Source organism: Lampetra planeri, chromosome 3 (assembly GCF_965212315.1).
Source record: "Lampetra planeri chromosome 3, kcLamPlan1.2.h2, whole genome shotgun sequence".
Classification (NCBI taxonomy): Eukaryota; Metazoa; Chordata; class Hyperoartia; order Petromyzontiformes; family Petromyzontidae; genus Lampetra; species Lampetra planeri.
The window spans coordinates 1,115,443-1,137,727 of NC_136109.1; the positions used below are offsets into that span (position 1 = coordinate 1,115,443).

Below are 22,285 nucleotides of genomic sequence, written 5' to 3' on the forward strand. Positions count from 1 at the left end.
GTGCGTGTGTGTGTACAAGGGGGTTTCATTGCCATCTGTGGGCAGTCTTAACGTGCGTGTGTGTGTACAAGGGGGTTTCATTGCCATCTGTGGGCAGTCTTAACGTGCGTGCGTGTGTGTACAAGGGGGTTTCATTGCCATCTGTGGGCAGTCTTAACGTGCGTGCGTGTGTGTACAAGGGGGTTTCATTGCCATCTGTGGGCAGTCTTAACGTGCGTGCGTGTGTGTACAAGGGGGTTTCATTGCCATCTGTGGCTGATCTAACGTATCGAGAGGCGAAGGTCGGATTCGCTCCCACAGTGTCAACAAAGATTAAGTAACGCGTAGATCCGGGCCCTGTTTTAAGCGCTTACTTGCTTTGCTTTGCGTGGCCTGGTCAATTTGTTTGGTTCAAGTCGACTTTAAGACGACTTAATTTCCGGGCTGCTCAATTGCCTGGGGCTAATTGCTGCTTATTTCCTCGCCTGGTTAAAACCCCACGTTTCGAACGGCTTCGTTGCTCACCTCATGCTACGAGGCAGCCCGCGATAGTTCGTGTCATTACCAATAACCCGACACGATCACTCCAGTCACCGTGACTTGGCAAAACACCGCCACTTGAATCGGGTTTACCTTCGCAATCAACCCACGGCTGTTGCGAAACTCCTCTGCTGCTGCTGGATTACCCCCCCCCCCACACACCTATCTGTGTAGTCTAGCACTGTTCACTATATAGATACTACAAGTCATGGGGTTTGCTGGTGCGTCTTAAGAACGCGATAGGCTTGAGTTGTTGCCAGCTTCTTGCTGTTATAAAACACCGGGTGGCACTAACACGGTGGTGGTGGTGGTTGTTGTTTTTGGAGGAGGAGGGGGTCTTGTCATCGGGAGAAGACGATTGCAGTGCGGAGAACAACAACAGCAGCAACAGCAACAACAGCAGCAACAACAACAACAACAACCCCCGTAACGTCGAGGGACAGGTCTCGGCAATCAAGGGGGGGGGCGGGCAAGAAGGCGGCCAGTGCGGAACATCGGAACCACTCCCACCACCATCATCATCATCCTCCCTCCTCCTTGAAGGCGCCATGCACAGCAGCCTGCTGACTCGGACTTTGGCAGTAAGGGCAGCAGCAGCAGCAGCATCTGCAGCAAGGGCAGCAGCATCAGCAAGGGCAGCGACGATGACAACGCGGGCAGCGGCAGCAGCAGAGGGGGCTGGGGGAGGTCGCCGTCACCACTTCGACCTCGTGGTTCTGGGGGGCGGCTCGGGGGGGCTGGCGGCTGCGAGACGCGCTGCCGAGCTGGGAGCCAGCGCCTGCCTGGTGGAGAGCGGCAGGCTGGGGGGCACCTGTGTGAGTGGGGGGCACCTGTGTGAGTGGGGGGCACGTGTGTGAGTGGGGGGGGCACCTGTGTGAGTGGGGGGCTCCTGTGTGAGTGGGGGGCAGGTGTGTGAGTGGGGGGGGGGCACCTGTGTGAGTGGGGGGGGGGCACCTGTGTGAGTGGGGGGGGGGGGCACCTGTGTGAGTGGGGGGTCAGGTGAGTGGGGGGGGGGGCACCTGTGTGAGTGGGGGGGGGGGCACCTGTGTGAGTGGGGGGGCACCTGTGTGAGTGTGAGTGGGGGGCACCTGTGTGAGTGGGGGGCACCTGTGTGAGTGGGGGGGGGGGCACCTGTGTGAGTGGGGGGGGGGGCACGTGTGGGGGGGGGGGCACCTGTGTGAGTGGGGGGTCAGGTGAGTGGGGTGTGTGTGGGGAGAGTGAGGTGTGTGTGTGTGAGGGTTGGGTGTGGTGAGTGGGGTGTGTGTGTGTGAGGGTTGGGTGGTGAGTGGGGTGTGTGTGTGAGGGTTGGGTGGGGTGAGTGGGGGTGTGTGTGTGTGAGGGTTGGGTGGTGAGTGGGGTGTGTGTGTGTGAGGGTTGGGTGGTGAGTGGGTGTGTGTGTGTGAGGGTTGGGTGGTGAGTGGGGTGTGTGTGTGTGAGGGTTGGGTGGTGAGTGGGGTGTGTGTGTGTGAGGGTTGGGTGTGGTGAGTGGGGTGTGTGTGTGTGAGGGTTGGGTGGTGAGTGGGGTGTGTGTGTGTGAGGGTTGGGTGGGGTGAGTGGGGTGTGTGTGTGAGGGTTGGGTGGTGAGTGGGGTGTGTGTGTGTGAGGGTTGGGTGGTGAGTGGGGTGTGTGTGTGTGAGGGTTGGGTGGTGAGTGGGGTGTGTGTGTGAGGGTTGGGTGGGGTGAGTGGGGTGTGTGTGTGAGGGTTGGGTGGTGAGTGGGGTGTGTGTGTGTGAGGGTTGGGTGGTGAGTGGGGTGTGTGAGGGTTGGGTGGGGTGAGTGGGGTGTGTGTGTGTGATGGTTGGGTGGTGAGTGGGGTGTGTGTGTGTGAGGGTTGGGTGGTGAGTGGGGTGTGTGTGTGAGGGTTGGGTGGGGTGAGTGGGGTGTGTGTGTGTGAGGGTTGGGTGGTGAGTGGGGTGTGTGTGTGTGAGGGTTGGGTGGTGAGTGGGGTGTGTGTGTGTGAGGGTTGGGTGGTGAGTGGGGTGTGTGTGTGAGGGTTGGGTGTGGTGAGTGGGGTGTGTGTGTGAGGGTTGGGTGGGGAGAGTGGGGTGTGTGTGTGTGTGTGTGAGGGTTGGGTGGGGAGTGGGGTGTGTGTGTGAAGGTTGGGTGTGGTGAGTGGGGTGTGTGTGGTGAGTGGGGTGTTTGTGTGTGTGAGTGGGGTGTGTGTGTGTGTGTGTGAGGGTTGGGTAGGGAGAGTGGGGCGGGTGTGTGTGAGGGTTGGGTGGTGAGTGGTGTGTGTGTGAGGGTTGGGTGTGGTGAGTGGGGTGTGTGTGTGTGAGGGTTGTGAGTGGGGTGTGTGTTGTGTGAGGGTTGGGTGGTGAGTGGGGTATGTGAGTGTGAGGTGAGTGGGGTGTGTGTGTGAGGGTTGGGTGGGGAGAGTGGGGTGTGTGTGAGGGTTGGGTGTGATGAGTGGGGTGTGTGTGAGGGTTGGGTGTGATGAGTGGGGTGTGTGTGAGGGTTGGGTGTGGTGAGTGGGGTGTGTGTGTGCGTGTGGTGAGTGGGGTGTGTGTGAGCGTTGGGTGTGGTGAGTGGGGGTGTGTGTGTGTGTGAGGGTTGGGGTGTGGTGAGTGGGGAGTGTGTGGTGAGGGTTTGGGTGTGGTGAGTGGGGTGGGTGTGTGTTGTGTGTGGTGAGTGGGGTGTGTGTGGTGTGTGTGAGGGTTGGGTGGTGAGTGAGGTGTGTGTGTGTGTGAGTGAGGTGTGTGTGTGAGGGTTGGGTGGTGAGTGGGGCGTGTGTGTGTGATTGTTGGGGCGTGGTGAGTGGGGTGTGTGTGTGTGAGGGTTGGGTGGGGAGAGTGGGGGGTGCGTGTGTGAGGGTTGGGTGGTGGAGTGGTGTGTGTGTGTGTGTGAGGGTTGGGTGGGGAGAGTGGGGGGGGGGTGTGGTGAGTGGGGTGTGTGTGTGTGTGAGGGTTGGGTGGGGAGTGGTGTGTGTGTGTGTGTGTGAGGGTTGGGTGGGGAGAGTGGGGTGTGTGTGTGTGAGGGTTGGGTGGGGAGTGGTGTGTGTGTGAGGGTTGGGTGGGGAGAGTGGGGGGTGCGTGTGTGAGGGTTGGGTGGTGAGTGGGGTGTGTGTGTGTGAGGGTTGGGTGGGGAGAGTGGGGTGTGTGTGTGTGAGGGTTGGGTGGGGAGTGGGGGGTGTGTGTGTGTGTGGGTTGGGTGGGGAGAGTGGTGTGTGTGTGTGTGAGGGTTGGGTGGTGAGTGGGGTGTGTGTGTGTGTGAGGGTTGGGTGGGGAGAGTGGGGGGTGCGTGTGTGAGGGTTGGGTGGTGAGTGGGGTGTGTGTGTGTGAGGGTTGGGTGGGGAGAGTGGGGTGTGTGTGTGTGAGGGTTGGGTGGGGAGTGGGGGGTGTGTGTGTGAGGGTTGGGTGGTGAGTGGGGTGTGTGTGTGTGAGGGTTGGGTGGGGAGTGGTGTGTGTGTGAGGGTTGGGTGGGGAGAGTGGGGGGTGCGTGTGTGAGGGTTGGGTGGTGAGTGGGGTGTGTGTGTGTGAGGGTTGGGTGGGGAGAGTGGGGTGTGTGTGTGTGAGGGTTGGGTGGGGAGTGGGGGGTGTGTGTGTGAGGGTTGGGTGGTGAGTGGGGTGTGTGTGTGTGAGGGTTGGGTGGGGAGTGGTGTGTGTGTGAGGGTTGGGTGGGGAGAGTGGGGGGTGCGTGTGTGAGGGTTGGGTGGTGAGTGGGGTGTGTGTGTGTGAGGGTTGGGTGGGGAGAGTGGGGTGTGTGTGTGTGAGGGTTGGGTGGGGAGTGGGGGGTGTGTGTGTGAGGGTTGGGTGGTGAGTGGGGTGTGTGTGTGTGAGGGTTGGGTGGGGAGTGGTGTGTGTGTGAGGGTTGGGTGGGGAGAGTGGGGGGTGCGTGTGTGAGGGTTGGGTGGTGAGTGGGGTGTGTGTGTGTGAGGGTTGGGTGGGGAGAGTGGGGTGTGTGTGTGTGAGGGTTGGGTGGGGAGTGGGGGGTGTGTGTGTGAGGGTTGGGTGGTGAGTGGGGTGTGTGTGTGTGAGGGTTGGGTGGGGAGTGGTGTGTGTGTGAGGGTTGGGTGGGGAGAGTGGGGGGTGCGTGTGTGAGGGGAGAGAGATTAAGCAGAGTGACTGATGTCAGTGGAGAGGGGTGGTGAGGTGGGGGTAATGGATACATGTGTTGTGAAACTACCTCCAATCGTGTGGTGAGTTGAGGGGATTGGTGTGGTGAGGTAAACATGAAGATTCCTTGGGTGTGTGTGTGTGAGGGTTGGGTGGTGAGTGGGGTATGTGAGTGTGAGGTGAGTGGGGTGTGTGTGTGAGGGTTGGGTGGGGAGAGTGGGGTGTGTGTGAGGGTTGGGTGTGATGAGTGGGGTGTGTGTGAGGGTTGGGTGTGGTGAGTGGGGTGTGTGTGTGCGTGTGGTGAGTGGGGTGTGTGTGAGGGTTGGGTGTGGTGCTCGCTAACAGCACTTGCCCCTACAGCCTGTGTAGGCTGCACGGGGGGTCTTTGTGTGGTGAGGTGATTGTGGACAGAGAAATGTGTGGTGAGTGACAATGCAGTGTTTATATGTGTGTGTGTGTTACAGGGCACCTGTGTGTGTGTGGAGAGGTGTGAGTGTTGTGTGAGTGTGGAGAGAGTGTGGGGAGAGTGTGGGGAGAGAGGTGTGAGTGTTGTGTGAGAGTGGAGAGAGTGTGAGTGAGTGAGGGGAGAGTTGAGAGAGAGAGTGTGGAGATTGTGTGCACATGATACCCACCCCTCATTGTCCGTTTTGCATTCCGCAGGTGAACGTGGGCTGCGTTCCAAAGAAGGTGAGCGATGATCCACCATTGCCTCCTTTCCTCCCTCCCTGTGCCTCTGACCGTCCCTCCAACCCAAACACCAATTCCAGAGGCAGCCACGCTCGGTCCACTGCTGGATGACGGCCAACCACCGCCCCTCGCGCACCCTGCCATGCCACAGTCCACCGTGCACGCAAACTGATTTCATCGCTCCGTCTGCACCACGGTGGTGAAGCCGCCCTCGCGGAACGCGCTCCGTTCCTTGGCGGACGCTCCCGTTTTTATTCGGGACCGTCGGCCATTCGCCGGCCCTTCATGGTGACGCTTACCTACTATGCATCGCCACATTCGTCAGCGTATGTTTAGGCTGACGTTTTGGGCAACGTGCCTTGCGCACGGCTGGGATTGGTCTCTTGTGTTGATCCGCGTCGAGCTATGGGGTCTTTACGGGCCTGTCTTGGAGTCTATGGGGCCCAATGTTCGTCTGTGGGGTGGTTTATTCGCTGTGTTGTGGTTTATGTGCAGTGGTTTAGCTGCGTGGTTTATGTGATGTGTTGTGGTTTATGACATGGCGGTGTTCCTGCGTTGCGGTCAGGTGATGTACAACGCTGCGATGCACGCCGAGCTCATCCACGACCACGCCGACTACGGGTTCACCGTCGGCTCCGTCGACTTCAGCTGGAGGTCCGGAGCACAACCACCAGCGCCCCTTTCTCCACCGCACAACCGAGCCGTGCTGAAGCTGTTCTTAGCCCACGGGGCCACGGTCCCAGGAGGCGGCGGCAGCAGCGTTGTTTTTCCACCGCAGCTGCCGAGCTGTGCCGCTGACGTCGTCGAACGAGTTTTGCGACGCGTGCCGGTTGATGCGGTGAGCCCGTGTACTGACAGACGTCACCACGCGCGTTGAACGCCGTTAACCCCTGGCCCTCTGCCCCTGGCCCTGGCGCTGCTTGACCCTGATAAAGACCCGGGTTGTGTTGTGAGGCTCGCGTGTCACGGTCGTGATCAAAAGAAAATTGCAAACACGGTCCATGTTTCACGCGCTGGACCAGACGGTCGCCGCTGTGAAACTTGAGGTCAAGGTGAGGTCTTGGTTGCATTTTGTCTGCAACTTTTCACTGTAACCCAGTGTCACCACACAAAGATAAAGATCTGCCGTATAGCCTCGACAGACTGTAGGGAAGGTGCTGTTTGCGAGCTCCTATCAAGGCCGCCATGCCTTTTTAAGGCCGAGTCTACCTAGGGGAGGCCCAGGAGTCGTACAAATATCAGCCACTGTCACCGGCCGCGAGCGGGAATCGAACTCGGGTAGCCGAGTTCGTACCGCGTCACGCTAACCACTACGCCACCGCTCCCCACGCACCCCCCTGCTCCTCCCAGGACCATCAAGGAGAAACGGGACGCCTACATCAAGAGGCTGAACGACATCTATCAGAGGAACCTGGACAACGTGCGTACGCCTCGCGGAAACGCGACGCTCGACAGATCCGTCGCATGCGCTGCCCTCGGAAGGCAACGACCTGTGTGTGTGCGCGCTGGAGAAGGGCCGTTGCCAAAACGTTGCCTAAACGTTGCCTTTCAGCGCGTCCATTTCCCGGCCTCGTAGGGCCACACGGCGTTGGTCGACCGATGCGTTGAGTTTTCGGTATTCGTGCTCGCCGCACCCGGCTGCCAAGCGCAGTATCGTGACAAAAAAAAACACAAATACGACTCTGCCCGTTTAGCCAGGAAAGCCTCGCCTGCCATAGTGCCGAGGTCGGTGGCCATCGCTGCTGTTGCTGTGTAAGATCCCAATTGTGTCATTTGGGAATGTTGTACCAAGACGCCGGCACACGCAATGGCTCTTACTCGCCGTCGAATGTCCGTTGTGAAGCAGGCTGGCGCGTGCTTTTTGTTGTTGCTCTGAACGATGGATGCACCCGCAGCATTTTAAGTGATTTGTTTACATATTCTTGGTTCTTTCGGTAAAGTCACGTAGAAGGGAAATAACATAATAAAAATAAAAATGTAATAAAATTCTCACGACGTTTCGGCCACAACGCAAGCAGCCTTCCTCAGGTGAAGAAACAGAGCTGTCGGAAAGACAGCGTCCTAATGAACACCGCTACGCTTGGCAGCGTATTTAAGCTGGGTGGGAGGAGGAGAGAGCCTTGACAAAGGAGTTTACATATCAACAGAGGAATTTAGAATATTTATGACAAATGCAGATATGGGATTAGTCACTCCTTGTCGAATGTGTAGGCGGTGGGGAGGGTCTCAAAGTCATATTATGCCCGTGTATTATGTAGGATTAGCAGTAATAAAGGGAGGGAAATTTTAATAATAAAGAACTGCAACAGCCCAAACCACCACGTATATATATAGTTTTATATTTCTAGATTTGAAGCTTTCGTGACTGCAAGGATTCATACTCTTAGTTCTTTCGGTAAAGTCACGTAGGTAAAAAATTTAATTAAAATTAATAAAAATTAAAAACAATAAAATCACGACGTTTTGGAGGCAGCACAAGCTTCCGTCTTCAGGTGATTTCTTTTTCTGTGACAGTTTCACTTGAAGACGGAAGCTTGTGTTGCCTCCGAAACGTCGTGATTTTATTGTTTTTATTAATTTTAATTTCATTTTTTACCTACGTGACTTTACCGAAAGAACTAAGAGTATAGTTTTATATTTCATCATTTTTTTTAAATTGTTTGTTGTTGTAAAGTTCTGCCTCTGCTCCGACTGAACATCTGTGGAAAAAAAAAACCTTTGTAGCTCCATGAGTTTCCTCCAGCCATCAATAAATATTCCCATTCACCGGCGGCGGGCCGATGGCTCGAACCGCCGCTCCTGAACAAACGCGGGACCGCTCTGATCCTTGAATGATTCTCTCTCGGGGGGGGGGGGGGGAGGGAAATCTACGCTCGCTACAAACCTGTGCTGCTTCGAGTAACTTCTCTCTCTCGCTCGCTCGCCCCCCCCCCCCCCCGTCAGTCCAAGGTAGAGGTGGTGCGTGGGGGAGCGATGTTCACGCTGGAGGAGGGCCAGCCGGCCGTGACGGTGGACGGCCGGGTCTACACGGCGCCGCACATCGTCATCGCCACGGGGGGGCACCCCAGCATGCCGCCAGACAGCAGCGTACCCGGTGAGAGTTCAAAGTTCATGTATTAGGTATAGAGCCCTGTGAGCCATTCGGCTCTTGAATCGGGTGCAACCGCGACAAACAAAAACATGAACAAGAAAACATCTTAAAGTGACTGAGTGCAAACAGAAAATCCAAGAAAAGACGGCAAAATATTGCGGAAAAATCACCGTACACCAACCCTGTGCAAATATCCCAGTGGGATGCAAGTCAAACAACCAACAACAACCGCAAGACAACTTAGATGAAGGCCATCAGTCTAACTCTGTACTACAACAACACAAACATGGCCAACCAAAACACTTTTCGAAAATCACCAAAATAAAGCCATAAAAGCAATGAAACAGTGCAGGTCATAGGAACTGTGACCGAACTTTCACAATAAACGACGTGAACAACATGTACCACCAAACTCTGCAGCCACAGCTGGCTGCATGCGTCACTCCACAACAGCAGTAGCATCAGTCGGAGTATCAGCATTAGAGAGGACGCTCGCCCGCCCGCTACGTCCGCCCGCTCGCTCGCTTTGACAATGACTCGCGTCGTGGTGGATGGCAGGTGGACTGACCTTTGTCCACCTGCATGGAGATGCAGCGTTACGCCCCCCACCGCCTCACATGCGTGGGTCTTTTTCGGGTGCTTCGGTTCCTGCCTTATGTACACATATCTATGTGTGTTGAACTTCGTTTGCAGCTCATGTAGCCCACCTTGCTTATCGGAGGAACTCGGGGAAGGACGACAAACTAGACACACAAAGGAGCGCGTGTTTATCATCACTCGTTGGTGGAGTTGGCGTAGGATCGCAGAACTTGGGCAATTGTTGACGCCGGTTCTGGCTGCCCCCCGCTGCTCGTCTGTGGTTCCCCACGCTTCTGAATCATTCGCCCCCCCCCCACCCCCCCCCCCCCCCCCTCTCTGACTGACAGTGAACGAAAACTTTGCCCGGGAAAAAAAATCTATCTATCATTGAAATTGTTCAAGTGGTGTGGATCTCACTTGGCTCTTGTTCCACGCCTCTGGAACCAGTCCTGGCCCCTCTCCTTGGTCGACTCAGCCGTAAATGAGTACCTGGTGCAGTGTGTAAGCATCAGCACCAAACCCGCCTCATGTGCCGTGCCGGCCGGCCTTCGAAGGTGCTCGCTGACAGCACTTTCTCCAAAGGTCTGTTCAAGGCTACGTGGGTGACCTTTGTCTTTGGTCGCCGCGTGTGCAGGAGCCAGTCTGGGAATGACGAGTGATGGCTTCTTCGAGCTGGAAGAGCTGCCCAAGTGAGCTGCCTGTTCACCTCGCTGCCTGTTCACCTCGCTGCCTGTTCACCTCGCTGCCTGTTCACCTCGCTGCCTGTTCACACTGCTGCCTGTTCACCTCGCTGCCTGTTCACACTGCTGCCTGTTCACACTGCTGCCTGTTCACCTCGCTGCCTGTTCACCTCGCTGCCTGTTCACACTGCTGCCTGTTCACCTCGCTGCCTGTTCACACTGCTGCCTGTTCACACTGCTGCCTGTTCACCTCGCTGCCTGTTCACCTCGCTGCCTGTTCACGCTGCTGCCTGTTCACGCTGCTGCCTGTTCACCTCTCTGCCTGTTCACCTCGCTGCCTGTTCACCTCGCTGCCTGTTCACACTGCTGCCTGTTCACGCTGCTGCCTGTTCACGCTGCTGCCTGTTCACACTGCTGCCTGTTCACGCTGCTGCCTGTTCACACTGCTGCCTGTTCACGCTGCTGCCTGTTCACCTCGCTGCCTGTTCACACTGCTGCCTGTTCACCTCGCTGCCTGTTCACACTGCTGCCTGTTCACGCCGCTGCCTGTTCACCTCGCTGCCTGTTCACGCTGCTGCCTGTTCACACTGCTGCCTGTTCACACTGCTGCCTGTTCACGCTGCTGCCTGTTCACGCTGCTGCCTGTTCACACTGCTGCCTGTTCACGCTGCTGCCTGTTCACCTCGCTGCCTGTTCACCTCGCTGCCTGTTCACCTCGCTGCCTGTTCACGCTGCTGCCTGTTCACACTGCTGCCTGTTCACACTGCTGCCTGTTCACCTCGCTGCCTGTTCACGCTGCTGCCTGTTCACGCTGCTGCCTGTTCACACTGCTGCCTGTTCACACTGCTGCCTGTTCACACTGCTGCCTGTTCACCTCGCTGCCTGTTCACCTCGCTGCCTGTTCACACTGCTGCCTGTTCACACTCCTGCCTGTTCACCTCGCTGCCTGTTCACCTCGCTGCCTGTTCACGCTGCTGCCTGTTCACATCGCTGCCTGTTCACGCTGCTGCCTGTTCACCTCGCTGCCTGTTCACCTCGCTGCCTGTTCACACTGCTGCCTGTTCACGCTGCTGCCTGTCCACCTCGCTGCCTGTTCACCTCGCTGCCTGTTCACACTGCTGCCTGTTCACACTCCTGCCTGTTCACCTCGCTGCCTGTTCACCTCGCTGCCTGTTCACGCTGCTGCCTGTTCACATCGCTGCCTGTTCACGCTGCTGCCTGTTCACATCGCTGCCTGTTCACCTCGCTGCCTGTTCACGCTGCTGCCTGTTCACATCGCTGCCTGTTCACGTCGCTGCCTGTTCACGCCGCTGCCTGTTCACACTGCTGCCTGTTCACGTCGCTGCCTGTTCACACTGCTGCCTGTTCACGCCGCTGCCTGTTCACCTCGCTGCCTGTTCACACTGCTGCCTGTTCACGTCGCTGCCTGTTCACGTCGCTGCCTGTTCACACTGCTGCCTGTTCACACTGCTGCCTGTTCACACTGCTGCCTGTTCACGTCGCTGCCTGTTCACACTGCTGCCTGTTCACGCTGCTGCCTGTTCACACTGCTGCCTGTTCACACTGCTGCCTGTTCACACTGCTGCCTGTTCACACTGCTGCCTGTTCACACTGCTGCCTGTTCACTTCGCTGCCTGTTCACACTGCTGCCTGTTCACACTGCTGCCTGTTCACGTCGCTGCCTGTTCACACTGCTGCCTGTTCACATCGCTGCCTGTTCACACTGCTGCCTGTTCACACTGCTGCCTGTTCACACTGCTGCCTGTTCACACTGCTGCCTGTTCACACTGCTGCCTGTTCACACTGCTGCCTGTTCACATCGCTGCCTGTTCACCTCGCTGCCTGTTCACGCTGCTGCCTGTTCACATCGCTGCCTGTTCACGTCGCTGCCTGTTCACGCCGCTGCCTGTTCACACTGCTGCCTGTTCACGTCGCTGCCTGTTCACACTGCTGCCTGTTCACGCCGCTGCCTGTTCACCTCGCTGCCTGTTCACACTGCTGCCTGTTCACGTCGCTGCCTGTTCACGTCGCTGCCTGTTCACACTGCTGCCTGTTCACACTGCTGCCTGTTCACGTCGCTGCCTGTTCACACTGCTGCCTGTTCACGCTGCTGCCTGTTCACACTGCTGCCTGTTCACACTGCTGCCTGTTCACACTGCTGCCTGTTCACACTGCTGCCTGTTCACACTGCTGCCTGTTCACTTCGCTGCCTGTTCACACTGCTGCCTGTTCACACTGCTGCCTGTTCACGTCGCTGCCTGTTCACACTGCTGCCTGTTCACATCGCTGCCTGTTCACACTGCTGCCTGTTCACACTGCTGCCTGTTCACACTGCTGCCTGTTCACACTGCTGCCTGTTCACACTGCTGCCTGTTCACACTGCTGCCTGTTCACGCTGCTGCCTGTTCACGCTGCTGCCTGTTCACACTGCTGCTTGTTCACACTGCTGCCTGTTCACACTGTTGCCTGTTCACACTGCTGCCTGTTCACACTGCTGCCTGTTCACACTGCTGCCTGTTCACCTCGCTGCCTGTTCACGCTGCTGCCTGTTCACACTGCTGCCTGTTCACACTGCTGCCTGTTCACACTGCTGCCTGTTCACACTGCTGCCTGTTCACACTGCTGCCTGTTCACATCGCTGCCTGTTCACGCTGCTGCCTGTTCACACTGCTGCCTGTTCACACTGCTGCCTGTTCACATCGCTGCCTGTTCACACTGCTGCCTGTTCACATCGCTGCCTGTTCACACTGCTGCCTGTTCACACTGCTGCCTGTTCACGCTGCTGCCTGTTCACGCTGCTGCCTGTTCACACTGCTGCCTGTTCACACTGCTGCCTGTTCACATCGCTGCCTGTTCACACTGCTGCCTGTTCACATCGCTGCCTGTTAACACTGCTGCCTGTTCACACTGCTGCCTGTTCACACTGCTGCCTGTTTATACTGCTGCCTGTTCACATCGCTGCCTGTTCACACTGCTGCCTGTTCACATCGCTGCCTGTTAACACTGCTGCCTGTTCACACTGCTGCCTGTTCACACTGCTGCCTGTTCACACTGCTGCCTGTTCACACTGCTGCCTGTTCACACTGCTGCCTGTTCACACTGCTGCCTGTTCACACTGCTGCCTGTTCACATCGCTGCCTGTTCACACTGCTGCCTGTTCACACTGCTGCCTGTTCACGTCGCTGCCTGTTCACACTGCTGCCTGTTCACGCTGCTGCCTGTTCACACTGCTGCCTGTTCACACTGCTGCCTGTTCACACTGCTGCCTGTTCACACTGCTGCCTGTTCACACTGCTGCCTGTTCACACTGCTGCCTGTTCACACTGCTGCCTGTTCACACTGCTGCCTGTTCACATCGCTGCCTGTTCACACTGCTGCCTGTTCACACTGCTGCCTGTTCACGCTGCTGCCTGTTCACGCTGCTGCCTGTTCACACTGCTGCCTGTTCACGTCGCTGCCTGTTCACGTCGCTGCCTGTTCACATCGCTGCCTGTTCACATCGCTGCCTGTTCACATCGCTGCCTGTTCACACTGCTGCCTGTTCACACTGCTGCCTGTTCACACTGCTGCCTGTTCACGCCGCTGCCTGTTCACACTGCTGCCTGTTCACGTCGCTGCCTGTTCACACTGCTGCCTGTTCACACTGCTGCCTGTTCACACTGCTGGCTGTTCACATCGCTGCCTGTTCACACCGCTGCCTGTTCACACTGCTGCCTGTTCACACTGCTGCCTGTTCACACTGCTGCCTGTTCACGTCGCTGCCTGTTCACGTCGCTGCCTGTTCACGTCGCTGCCTGTTCACGTCGCTGCCTGTTCACGTCGCTGCCTGTTCACGTCGCTGCCTGTTCACGTCACTGCCTGTTCACGTCGCTGCCTGTTCACGTCGCTGCCTGTTCACGTCACTGCCTGTTCACGTCATTCTTCATGTCGCTGGTCGTGTCTGGTCAAGAGCTAAATGTGCTTTGGTCAACATCAAGACTGGGAAGACAAAGACGGCTGGGCGCGCTGCTCACCGTACCCCCCCCCCCCCCCCTGGTGCACCGTAACGGCGCGGCCTTCACAGGTCCTGCTCCTCGCTAACGGTACTCGCACCCCCACGGTGTGGCGTGCAGGCGGAGGAGGATCTGTGTCGTTGTGTCGTTGTGTGTGGTGTGGTGTTCAGCCGCGTGGTGCTGGTCGGTGCTGGGTACATCGCCGTGGAATTGGCCGGCATCTTTGCGGCACTGGGAGCTCAAACGTCGCTGCTCATCCGGCAAAACGAGGTGAGTGGAGCGTTGTTCACGATGCCGCGCGGCCGATAAAGTCCCAGGAGATTTTAGCCGTGAGGGTTGCTCTGTATGAGAATTGGTAAAGCACAGATACTACCAACTCACCCACTCACTCACCTACTCGCATCTACTCGCTCACCCACTCACTCACCCACTCACTCACCCACCCACTCACCCACCCACTCACCCACTCACTCACCAACTCATCTACTCGCTCACCCACTCACTCACCCACTCACTCACCCACTCACTCACCCACCCACTCACCCACCCACTCACCCACTCACTCACCAACTCATCTACTTGCTCACCCACTCACTCACCCACCCACTCACCCACCCACTCACCCACTCACTCACCCACTCATCTACTCGCTCACCCACTCACTCACCCACTCACTCACCCACTCACCCACTCACTCACCCACTCACTCACCCACTCACCCACCCACCCACTCACCCACCCACTCACTCACCCACTCACTCATCCATTCACCCACTACTCACCCACTCACTCACTCACTCATCCACTCACCCACTCACTCACCCACTCACTCACCCACTCATCTACTCGCTCACCCACTCACCCACCCACTCACTCACCCACTCACCCACCCACCCACTCACCCACTCACTCACCCACTCACCCACCCACTCACCCACCCACTCACTCACCCACTCACTCACCCACTCACTCACCCACTCACTCACCCACTCACCCACCCACCCACTCACTCATCCACTCACCCACTCACTCACCCACTCACTCACCCACTCATCTACTCGCTCACCCACTCACGCACCCACTCACTCACCCACCCACTCACCCACTCGCTCACCCACTCGCTCACCCACTCGCTCACCCACTCGCTCACCCACTCGCTCACCCACTCGCTCATCTACTCGCTCACCCACTCACTAATCCACTCACTCACCCACTCACCCACCCACCCACTCACCCACTCACTCATCCACTCACTCACCCACCCACCCACCCACTCACCCACTCACTCATCCACTCACTCACCCACTCACCCACCCACTCACCCACTCACTCACCCACCCACTCACCCACCCACTCATCCACTCACTCACTCACTCACCCACTCACTGACTCACCCACTCATTTACTCGCTCACCCACTCACTCATCCACTCACCCGCTCACTCACCCACTCACTCACCCACTCATCTACTCGCTCACCCACTTACTCACCCACTCACCCACCCACTCACTCATCTACTCACTCACCCACTCACTCACCCACTCACTCACCCACTCGCTCACCCACTCGCTCATCTACTCGCTCACCCACTCGCTCATCTACTCACTCACCCACTCACTCATCTACTCGCTCACCCACTCATCTACTAGCTCACCCACTCACTCACCCACTCACTCATCCACTCACTCACCCACTCACCCACCCACTCACCCACTCACTCATCCACTCACTCACCCACCCACTCACCCATCCACTCACTCACTCACCCACTCACTCATCTACTCGCTCACCCACTCATCTACTAGCTCACTCACTCACTCACCCACTCACTCATCCACTCACCCACTCACTCACTCACCCACTCGCTCACCCACTCGCTCATCCACTCACCCATTCACTCACACATTCACCCACCCACCGCCTATTTGGCAGAGTGCGAAGTTATGTTCTGCACGGATTTGTGTTCGTAGCCAACGAAGTCCCATGCGATTTTCGCCGTTCAGTTGCTCTGTGCTGGAATTGGTGAATCACAGATACTAACCATTCACTCGCCCATCCACTCACCCACCCAATCACCCACCCAATCATCTCACCCAATCATCTCACCCACTCACTCACCAACCCATTCACCCACCCACCGCCATCACATGCACATTCATGGCGGCGCGAAGTTCTGTTCTCCACGGTTTGGTATTCGTAGCCGAAGTCGCACACAGCAGAGAGAGAGAGTCGATTCTTCTCCACTTGTGCCGTGGGTGTCCGCCACCTTCCGTGGATTGTGCCGATCCGGTTTGTTCGACCCACAGCGGCACGTTGGAGGGCTGGCGAGGGACCCAGCGTTGAATTCGACCCGCGGCGAATCTGACATGCCCCCTCTGCCCAGGTCCTGCGTAACTTCGACGCGATGATCAGCACGAACTGCACGCAGGAGCTGCTCAAATCGGGCGTGGACGTGCGGAAGTACACGCAGGCGAGTGAGCGATGCCGGCCCGTGATCGCCTTCTAACGTTTTCCCAAGCTCTGCGGGCCGCTGTTTGTAATGTTGGTGGCCCAGGCCGCTCTTGCCAATGAGTTCTCAGCCGCAGGTGAAACAGAATGAACTCCGAGCGTCGCACTTTGACGCTCTCTCGGCCCGGTCACCAATGGCTGCATTTAGAACCGCCACTTTATCCTCTTCCAGATGCCGCCCCCAAATCCTCCCCTTCCCCCGCCCCTTCGGCGCCCCACTCCCCCCCCCCCCCCCACCATAATTGCGGCTTCTCCCACCGCCGCCAGGTGCGCTCCGTTAGCCGCGGCTCCCCGGGAGGGCCGCTGCAGGTCGCCGTGGCGACTAACGGGCCGGGCGAGGCGGAGCGGACGGAGGTGATGGTCGGCGTGGAGGCGTTGATCTGGGCCGTGGGCCGCGGGCCCAACACCGCCGACCTGGGGCTCGGCAAAGTGGTGAGCCGCAGCGCCAGCGCCACAGCGCTGTAACGCTCCTCCTATTCAACACGGACACACACACACCCCCGCAAGGTCGCGCGTTCCATCCCGACACTGACGACGCTTGCTGTATATTTGGAGTTTGCGTGCCTCTCTCTCTCTCTCTCTCCCCGTGGTCGCGTGGATTTTTCTCCGGGTCCTCCGGTTTTCCCCTCCACGTCACGACGCGTTCGGAGTGTTTGGCTGCCGCGATGCGATTCCACGTGACGATAAGCCACTCGTTTGAGCTCTAATTTGTGATGGGTCCCTCGGTGGGGCCTTACCTGGTCACCTAACACATTCCTGCGGAGGGAGCTGGTAGGAACGTTGGGTTGCTCGGTCAATGGCCTGCAGGCTCAACGGCGGCGTGGTGTATTCCGCAAATATGCCCGACTGTGAGGGCGGGCACAAGCCGGCGTGAGTAGGTTAAACGTTGAGTTTTATAAGGGCACCACGGGGTGACCAGCCCCTCCCCACCCAGCCCCTCCCCACCCTCCCCTCTCCACCCAGCCCCTCCCCTCCCATTTTTGCATGCACGACGGACGGACGGACACAATAATCCCCTGTGGGCCGGTGGAACCAGGAGGTTCCTACCAGTAAGAGTTGGTTAAGTGGCAGTAGCAGCAGGGTAGGGATGAAGAGCACGGCACAGACAGGGACACGACGGTGGCTGCAGCGATGACAACGACGACGATGACGACGATGACGACACGGCGCTTGCTGCGCCGATTCGCGGTGACGTTTGCGCCTCTCAGAAACGGGGGGTGGGTCTTTGTTCGATTCCTGCGTGGAGTTTGCACGTTCCCTCTCTCTCTCCTCCTGTTCTCCATGGGGGCTGGTGGGTTTCCTCCGAGGATATCCGGTTTCCTCCCACAGTAGAAATAAACATTGCGTCCCAACTGCGAACAGTTGACAGGACCCTCCGAGCGACGGCTCTTGAGACTCCCTGCGATACTTCTTGGGGAAAACAACAACAACAACAACCGTAACAATTATTCCAACTATAAACGAGCTTTTACTCTTTCTTGGGTTAGATCACGTAAATGTTAATTTTCTTATTACCGGCGAAATGTCACGGTACTCTAATTGTAAATGTTACGGTTTTAAACTCCGGTGTGCAGAGCCAGTAACTAATTATAATTGGCACCTTCTTAGGTTTTTTCGGTAAAGTCACGTAGAAAGTAAAATAAAATAAAAACAAAAAATCACGACGTTTCGGAGGCAACACAAGTCATCAATGACGGAGACTTGTGTTGCCTCCGAAACGTCGTGATTTTTTGTTTTTATTTTATTTTACTTTCTACGTGACTTTACCGAAAAAACCTAAGAAGATGATTCCTTGCAGTCACGAAAGCTTCAAATCTAGAATATAATTGGCACGTTACGTTCACGTGACAAACCTCACTAATTGGCTGTGTAGGGGGGTGGCGGGTTTCACGACACATTGATATTTACGCGATCTCTAACCCAAGAAAATACAAAAAACCTCGCGGATAATTGCTCGCGAAAGCCTTCGTGTTCAAACATTACTACGATGACCGCCTGCCACCCTCCCAAGTAGGTTACCTTCCCTCCACCACACTGCACAGTGTCCCAGCCATCACGACCACCTCCTCCCGATTGCATCGACAACGCGTTCTCTCCATGGGAGAAGTTGACGAAGAGCGAGACGAGGCGAGGCCTTCCTGGGTGTGACCTAAGGCCCCGTAGTCAGTAACAGCAGCGATATGAAAATACGAATATTCGTACTGGAGGAATGCGATGATCTATAAAGCTCTTTTTGTTGGCAAATGTCGAGGAGGGGCAGGTCAGAACGTTGTTACAACAACAAACAAAACAACAACTCGGTTGGAGTGAAAAGTATACGGGAAGGGAAGCAATTCACCAAAAATTGGTACAAATAAAACTAAACTATTTTATTGCTTCTTTCGGTAAAGTCACGTAGAAGGGAAACAATAAAATGATAAAAATATAAAACAATGAAACTCTCACGACGTTTCGACTGCAACACAAGCAAACATTTGAAAAAAGTGGCGTTTTTTTGTTAACGTCAGCACCAAAAACCACCACTTTCTTCAAACATTTTCTTGCTGTGGTTTTCACTCCTGATGATGATTGCTTGTGTTGCAGTCGAAACGTCCTGAGCATTTTATTGTTTAAAAATTTTATTATTTTATTATTTTCCTTCTACGTGACTTTACCGAAAGAACCAAGAATTTGAATCCCTGCAGTCACGAAAGCTTTAAATCAAAATTTTAACTATTTTATTTCACCAGGTAAATCCCACCGAGTTATTAGCTTCTTTTTTGCAGAAGCAACCCGGCCACAAATCATAGCTCAACCGAAAGCAGCCACACAATCTAAATAACTAAATGCGGATGGGGGGGGGGGGCGGTAAAACAAAAAACCGTGACAAGTCACACTCCCTCCCTCCCTCCCTCTCGTCTCCCGTCGCAGGGGATCGAAACTGACCAGCAGGGCCACGTCACCGTGGACGAGTTCCAGAACACGAGCCGCGCCGGCGTGTACGCGCTGGGCGACGTGTGCGGGCGAGCGCTGCTCACCCCCGTCGCCATCATGGCCGGCAGGAAGCTGGCGGCGCGGCTCTTTGGCGGCGAGCCCGGCGCCCGGATGCACTACGACAACATCCCCTCGGTGGTGTTCAGCCACCCGCCAATCGGAGCCGTCGGCCTCACGCAGCGAGAGGCCGAAGAGCGGTTTGGGCGCGGCGCGGTGCGCGCGTACACTGCCACGTTCACGCCCATGTACCACGCGGTGACGGAGCGCAAGGGCACGTGCGTCATGAAGTTGGTGTGCGCGCACGACGACGAGAGGGTGGGTGTGCGTGCGCACGCGCCGTGGTGACGTCACCGCCACTGAAGGGGTGAACGGTGGTGGTTGTTGTTGATCATTGTTTTTTTACCCTTCTATCTGGCAACTAAACTGACACCTTTTTTACAAGGAGTCATGTTTGCATAGACGCCAAAAGGCGCATCTGGTCCAAGCCATGTGAGACTGGGCTCTAAGGAAAGCTGTCTCGGGTGTGGACCAATCAACTTCAAGGACAGTGCATACATGATCAGAGTTGTGTTTTTTTGTTTGCATTATGACTGCAGGTATTGTGGTCTATGCAAACATGACTCCTTGTAAAAAAGGTGTCAGTTTTGTTGCCAGATAAAAGGGTAAATAACCAATTATCATATTTTTACTGGCAAATGAGGTTCCAATGGTGTAAATGCTTGCCCCGAGCTCTCATACTCTGATGGTGCATTGTCGTTGAGTTGTGCGCCTTTTGGCGTCCTCTGGTCCAACACCATGTGAGACTAGGCTCTAAGGAAAGCTGTCTCGGGTGTGGACCAATCAACTTCAAGGACAGTGCATACATTATCAGAGTTGTGTTTTTTTGTTTGCATTATGACTGCAGGTATTGCGGTCTATGCAAACATGACTCCTTGTAAAAAAGGTGTCAGTTTTGTTGCCAGATAAAAGGGTAAAGAACCAATTATCATATTTTTACTGGCAAATGAGGTTCCAATGGTTGTTGTTGTTGTTGTTGATTTGAAGCTTTCGTGACTGCGGGAATCCATGCTCTTTGGTTCTTTCGGTAAAGTCACGTGGGTAGAAAATCAAATCAAAGAGATCACGACGTTTCCCACCTAAAGCGTCGTGATCTATTTTATTTTCTACCTACGAGACTTTACCGAAAGAACCAGTATGGTGGTGGTGGTGGTGGTTGTTGTTGTTGTTGTACGAGTGGCCTGGGTAGAGCGGTCATACAGCGATCAGTAGCGTGGTGCTGCACTACGAACCCAGGCGACCCGAGTTCGATTCCCACTCGCATGGCCCACCAACACCAGTGACGATTATCTGAACCGGACCTGCGCCTCCCCTAGGTCGACTCGGCCTCAAACGAGTACCTGGTGCGATGTGTAAACGTCGCCGCTGGGGAGACAAAGGCGGCCGGGCGCGGCACTGACCACCCACCCCCTCGTGTGCCGTGCCGGCCTCCGTAGGTGCTCGCTAACAGCACTTGCCCCAACAGTCTGTTAAGACTACACGGGTGATCTTTGTCTTTGCGTGCGGCGCAGGTGGTGGGGATTCACATGCAGGGCGCCGGCTGCGACGAGATGCTGCAGGGCTTCTCCGTGGCCCTTCGCTGCGGCGCCACCAAGGCCGACTTCGACCGCACCGTCGCCATCCACCCCACCTCCTCCGAGGAGCTCGTCACCATGCGCTAGGCATGCTCCACGGAGCTCCGCCATGGGGACACCGCCCTGACGCGGAGCTCCGCGGCAGGGACAATTCTGACACGGAATTCCACGATGGGGCATCTTGGCCGATAGCATAATTTAAATACCTGAAGTGATATTTTTTTTATACTGGTAGGAACTTCCTGGTTACACCAGCCCACAGGGGATTATTGTGTCCGTCCGTCCGTCCGTCGTGCAGGGAAGGGCTGGGTGGGGAGGGGAGGGTGGGGAGGGGCTGGGAGGGGCTGGGTGGGGAGGGGCTGGTCACCCCGTGGTGCCCTTATAAAACTCAACGTTTCACCTACTCACGCCGGCTTGTGCCCGCCCTCACAGTCGGGCATATTTGCGGAATACACCACACCGCCGTTGACCCTGCAGGCCATTGACCGAGCAACCCAACGTTCCTACCAGCTCCCTCCGCAGGAAAGTGTTAATTTTTAGTTTACAGTGGTTACTATAGCACATTAATGGAAATGCAACTCGAAATGAAGTCACATGCCTCCCATGTAAATGGCTCCTATACTTTGTGGCCTACGTACTCAGGCTGTGTGTCCCATGCTGCCCATCGCGAACCTCAAGTTCGGTAAAATAAGAAACGAAAACGACTTTAAGACGTCAGTCTGAGGCTCCCACCGTCACCGCCGCACGGGTTCGGCGCGACGCGTCATCGCTTCACCGACTAATCCTCGGTGCTCGCGCTCGTGAGACGTGTGCCAAAATGCGCGCGTGTCGCGAAACCAATCTTGGACGATTCGTGCGAACTGTTTGTAACCGGACCTCCGCTCGCGGTTACGCCCGGGCCAAACGGAAGCGGACAACACCGGTACCGGTGCTGTGGTGAAGACGGCACGCAACGTAGCCGCTTCTTGAACTCAATAACTCCCCAGAAATCGTCCGCAGTGGCTCGCGAATCGCCGGTGGAAAGTCTTGCGGCCGGCGCCGCGTTCAAGGGATTTCCACGCCATCTGGGTGCGACCACGATGGCGTCGGACTGCAACTTTTTAGAAGTCTTTCTATATATTTTTTCTAACTCTTTCCAACTCGAGGTTGAAGCTTGAGAGGGTGGAATCCTCCTCGTCCTGCATCCACTATTCCCCATCGCTCCGACACGAGGCCCAGCTTTGCTACGTGGGCCCGCACCTCCTGTTGTACGCCGTCCGGGTATCTGCGATTTTGCCCGTTACCCGCAGAACCACCCTTCCTCCTCCCTCCCAGGAGAAATTAAAAATGTTTGACATATCTACCGTTTGTGTGTGTGTGAACAAGGAGCGATCTCGGATGCAACTCTGTGATAGCCGCGGGAGATCCGATTTTACATTCTCAAGCATCGCGACGCCGATGGCCCAAGCGGCGGTTTCTCCTGCCACGTGGTCGGGGGACACGTGGTCGGGGGACACGTGGTCGGGATACACGTGGTCGGGGGACACGTGGTCGGGGGGACACGTGGTCGGGAGACACGTGGTCGGGGGACACG

General features: G+C 56.4%; 1 protein-coding gene across 4 annotated transcripts; it reads left to right on the plus strand.

Moving 5' to 3' along the window:
• The first annotated feature begins 170 nt into the window (after positions 1-170).
• Positions 171-20,869, plus strand: GSR (glutathione-disulfide reductase). 4 transcript variants are annotated; one of them, XM_078618435.1, is made up of 11 exons: positions 171-1,334; positions 5,232-5,258; positions 5,824-5,912; positions 6,609-6,678; positions 8,202-8,352; positions 9,563-9,617; positions 13,771-13,870; positions 15,984-16,070; positions 16,376-16,540; positions 19,019-19,396; positions 20,650-20,869. In XM_078618435.1, exons 1-11 carry the CDS (start codon positions 1,068-1,070, stop codon positions 20,797-20,799), a joined length of 1,539 nt encoding a protein of 512 aa, XP_078474561.1. In that variant the 5' UTR covers positions 171-1,067; the 3' UTR covers positions 20,800-20,869. The 4 variants fall into 4 exon arrangements, with proteins under 4 accessions (XP_078474561.1, XP_078474585.1, XP_078474568.1 ...); XM_078618459.1 differs by lacking the exon at positions 171-1,334 and adding an exon at positions 1,689-1,696; XM_078618450.1 differs by lacking the exon at positions 171-1,334 and adding an exon at positions 5,041-5,044.
• Positions 20,870-22,285: the final 1,416 nt, after the last annotated feature.

Coding starts and splice junctions, on each gene's coding strand:
- GSR (XM_078618435.1), top strand. CDS start 1,068: ATGCACAGCAGCCTGCTGACTCGGACTTTGGCAGTAAGGGCAGCAGCA. Junction 6,679..8,201: donor ATCAGAGGAACCTGGACAAC/GTGCGTACGCCT, acceptor CCCCCCCGTCAG/TCCAAGGTAGAGGTGGTGCG. Junction 9,618..13,770: donor GAGCTGGAAGAGCTGCCCAA/GTGAGCTGCCTG, acceptor TGTGGTGTTCAG/CCGCGTGGTGCTGGTCGGTG.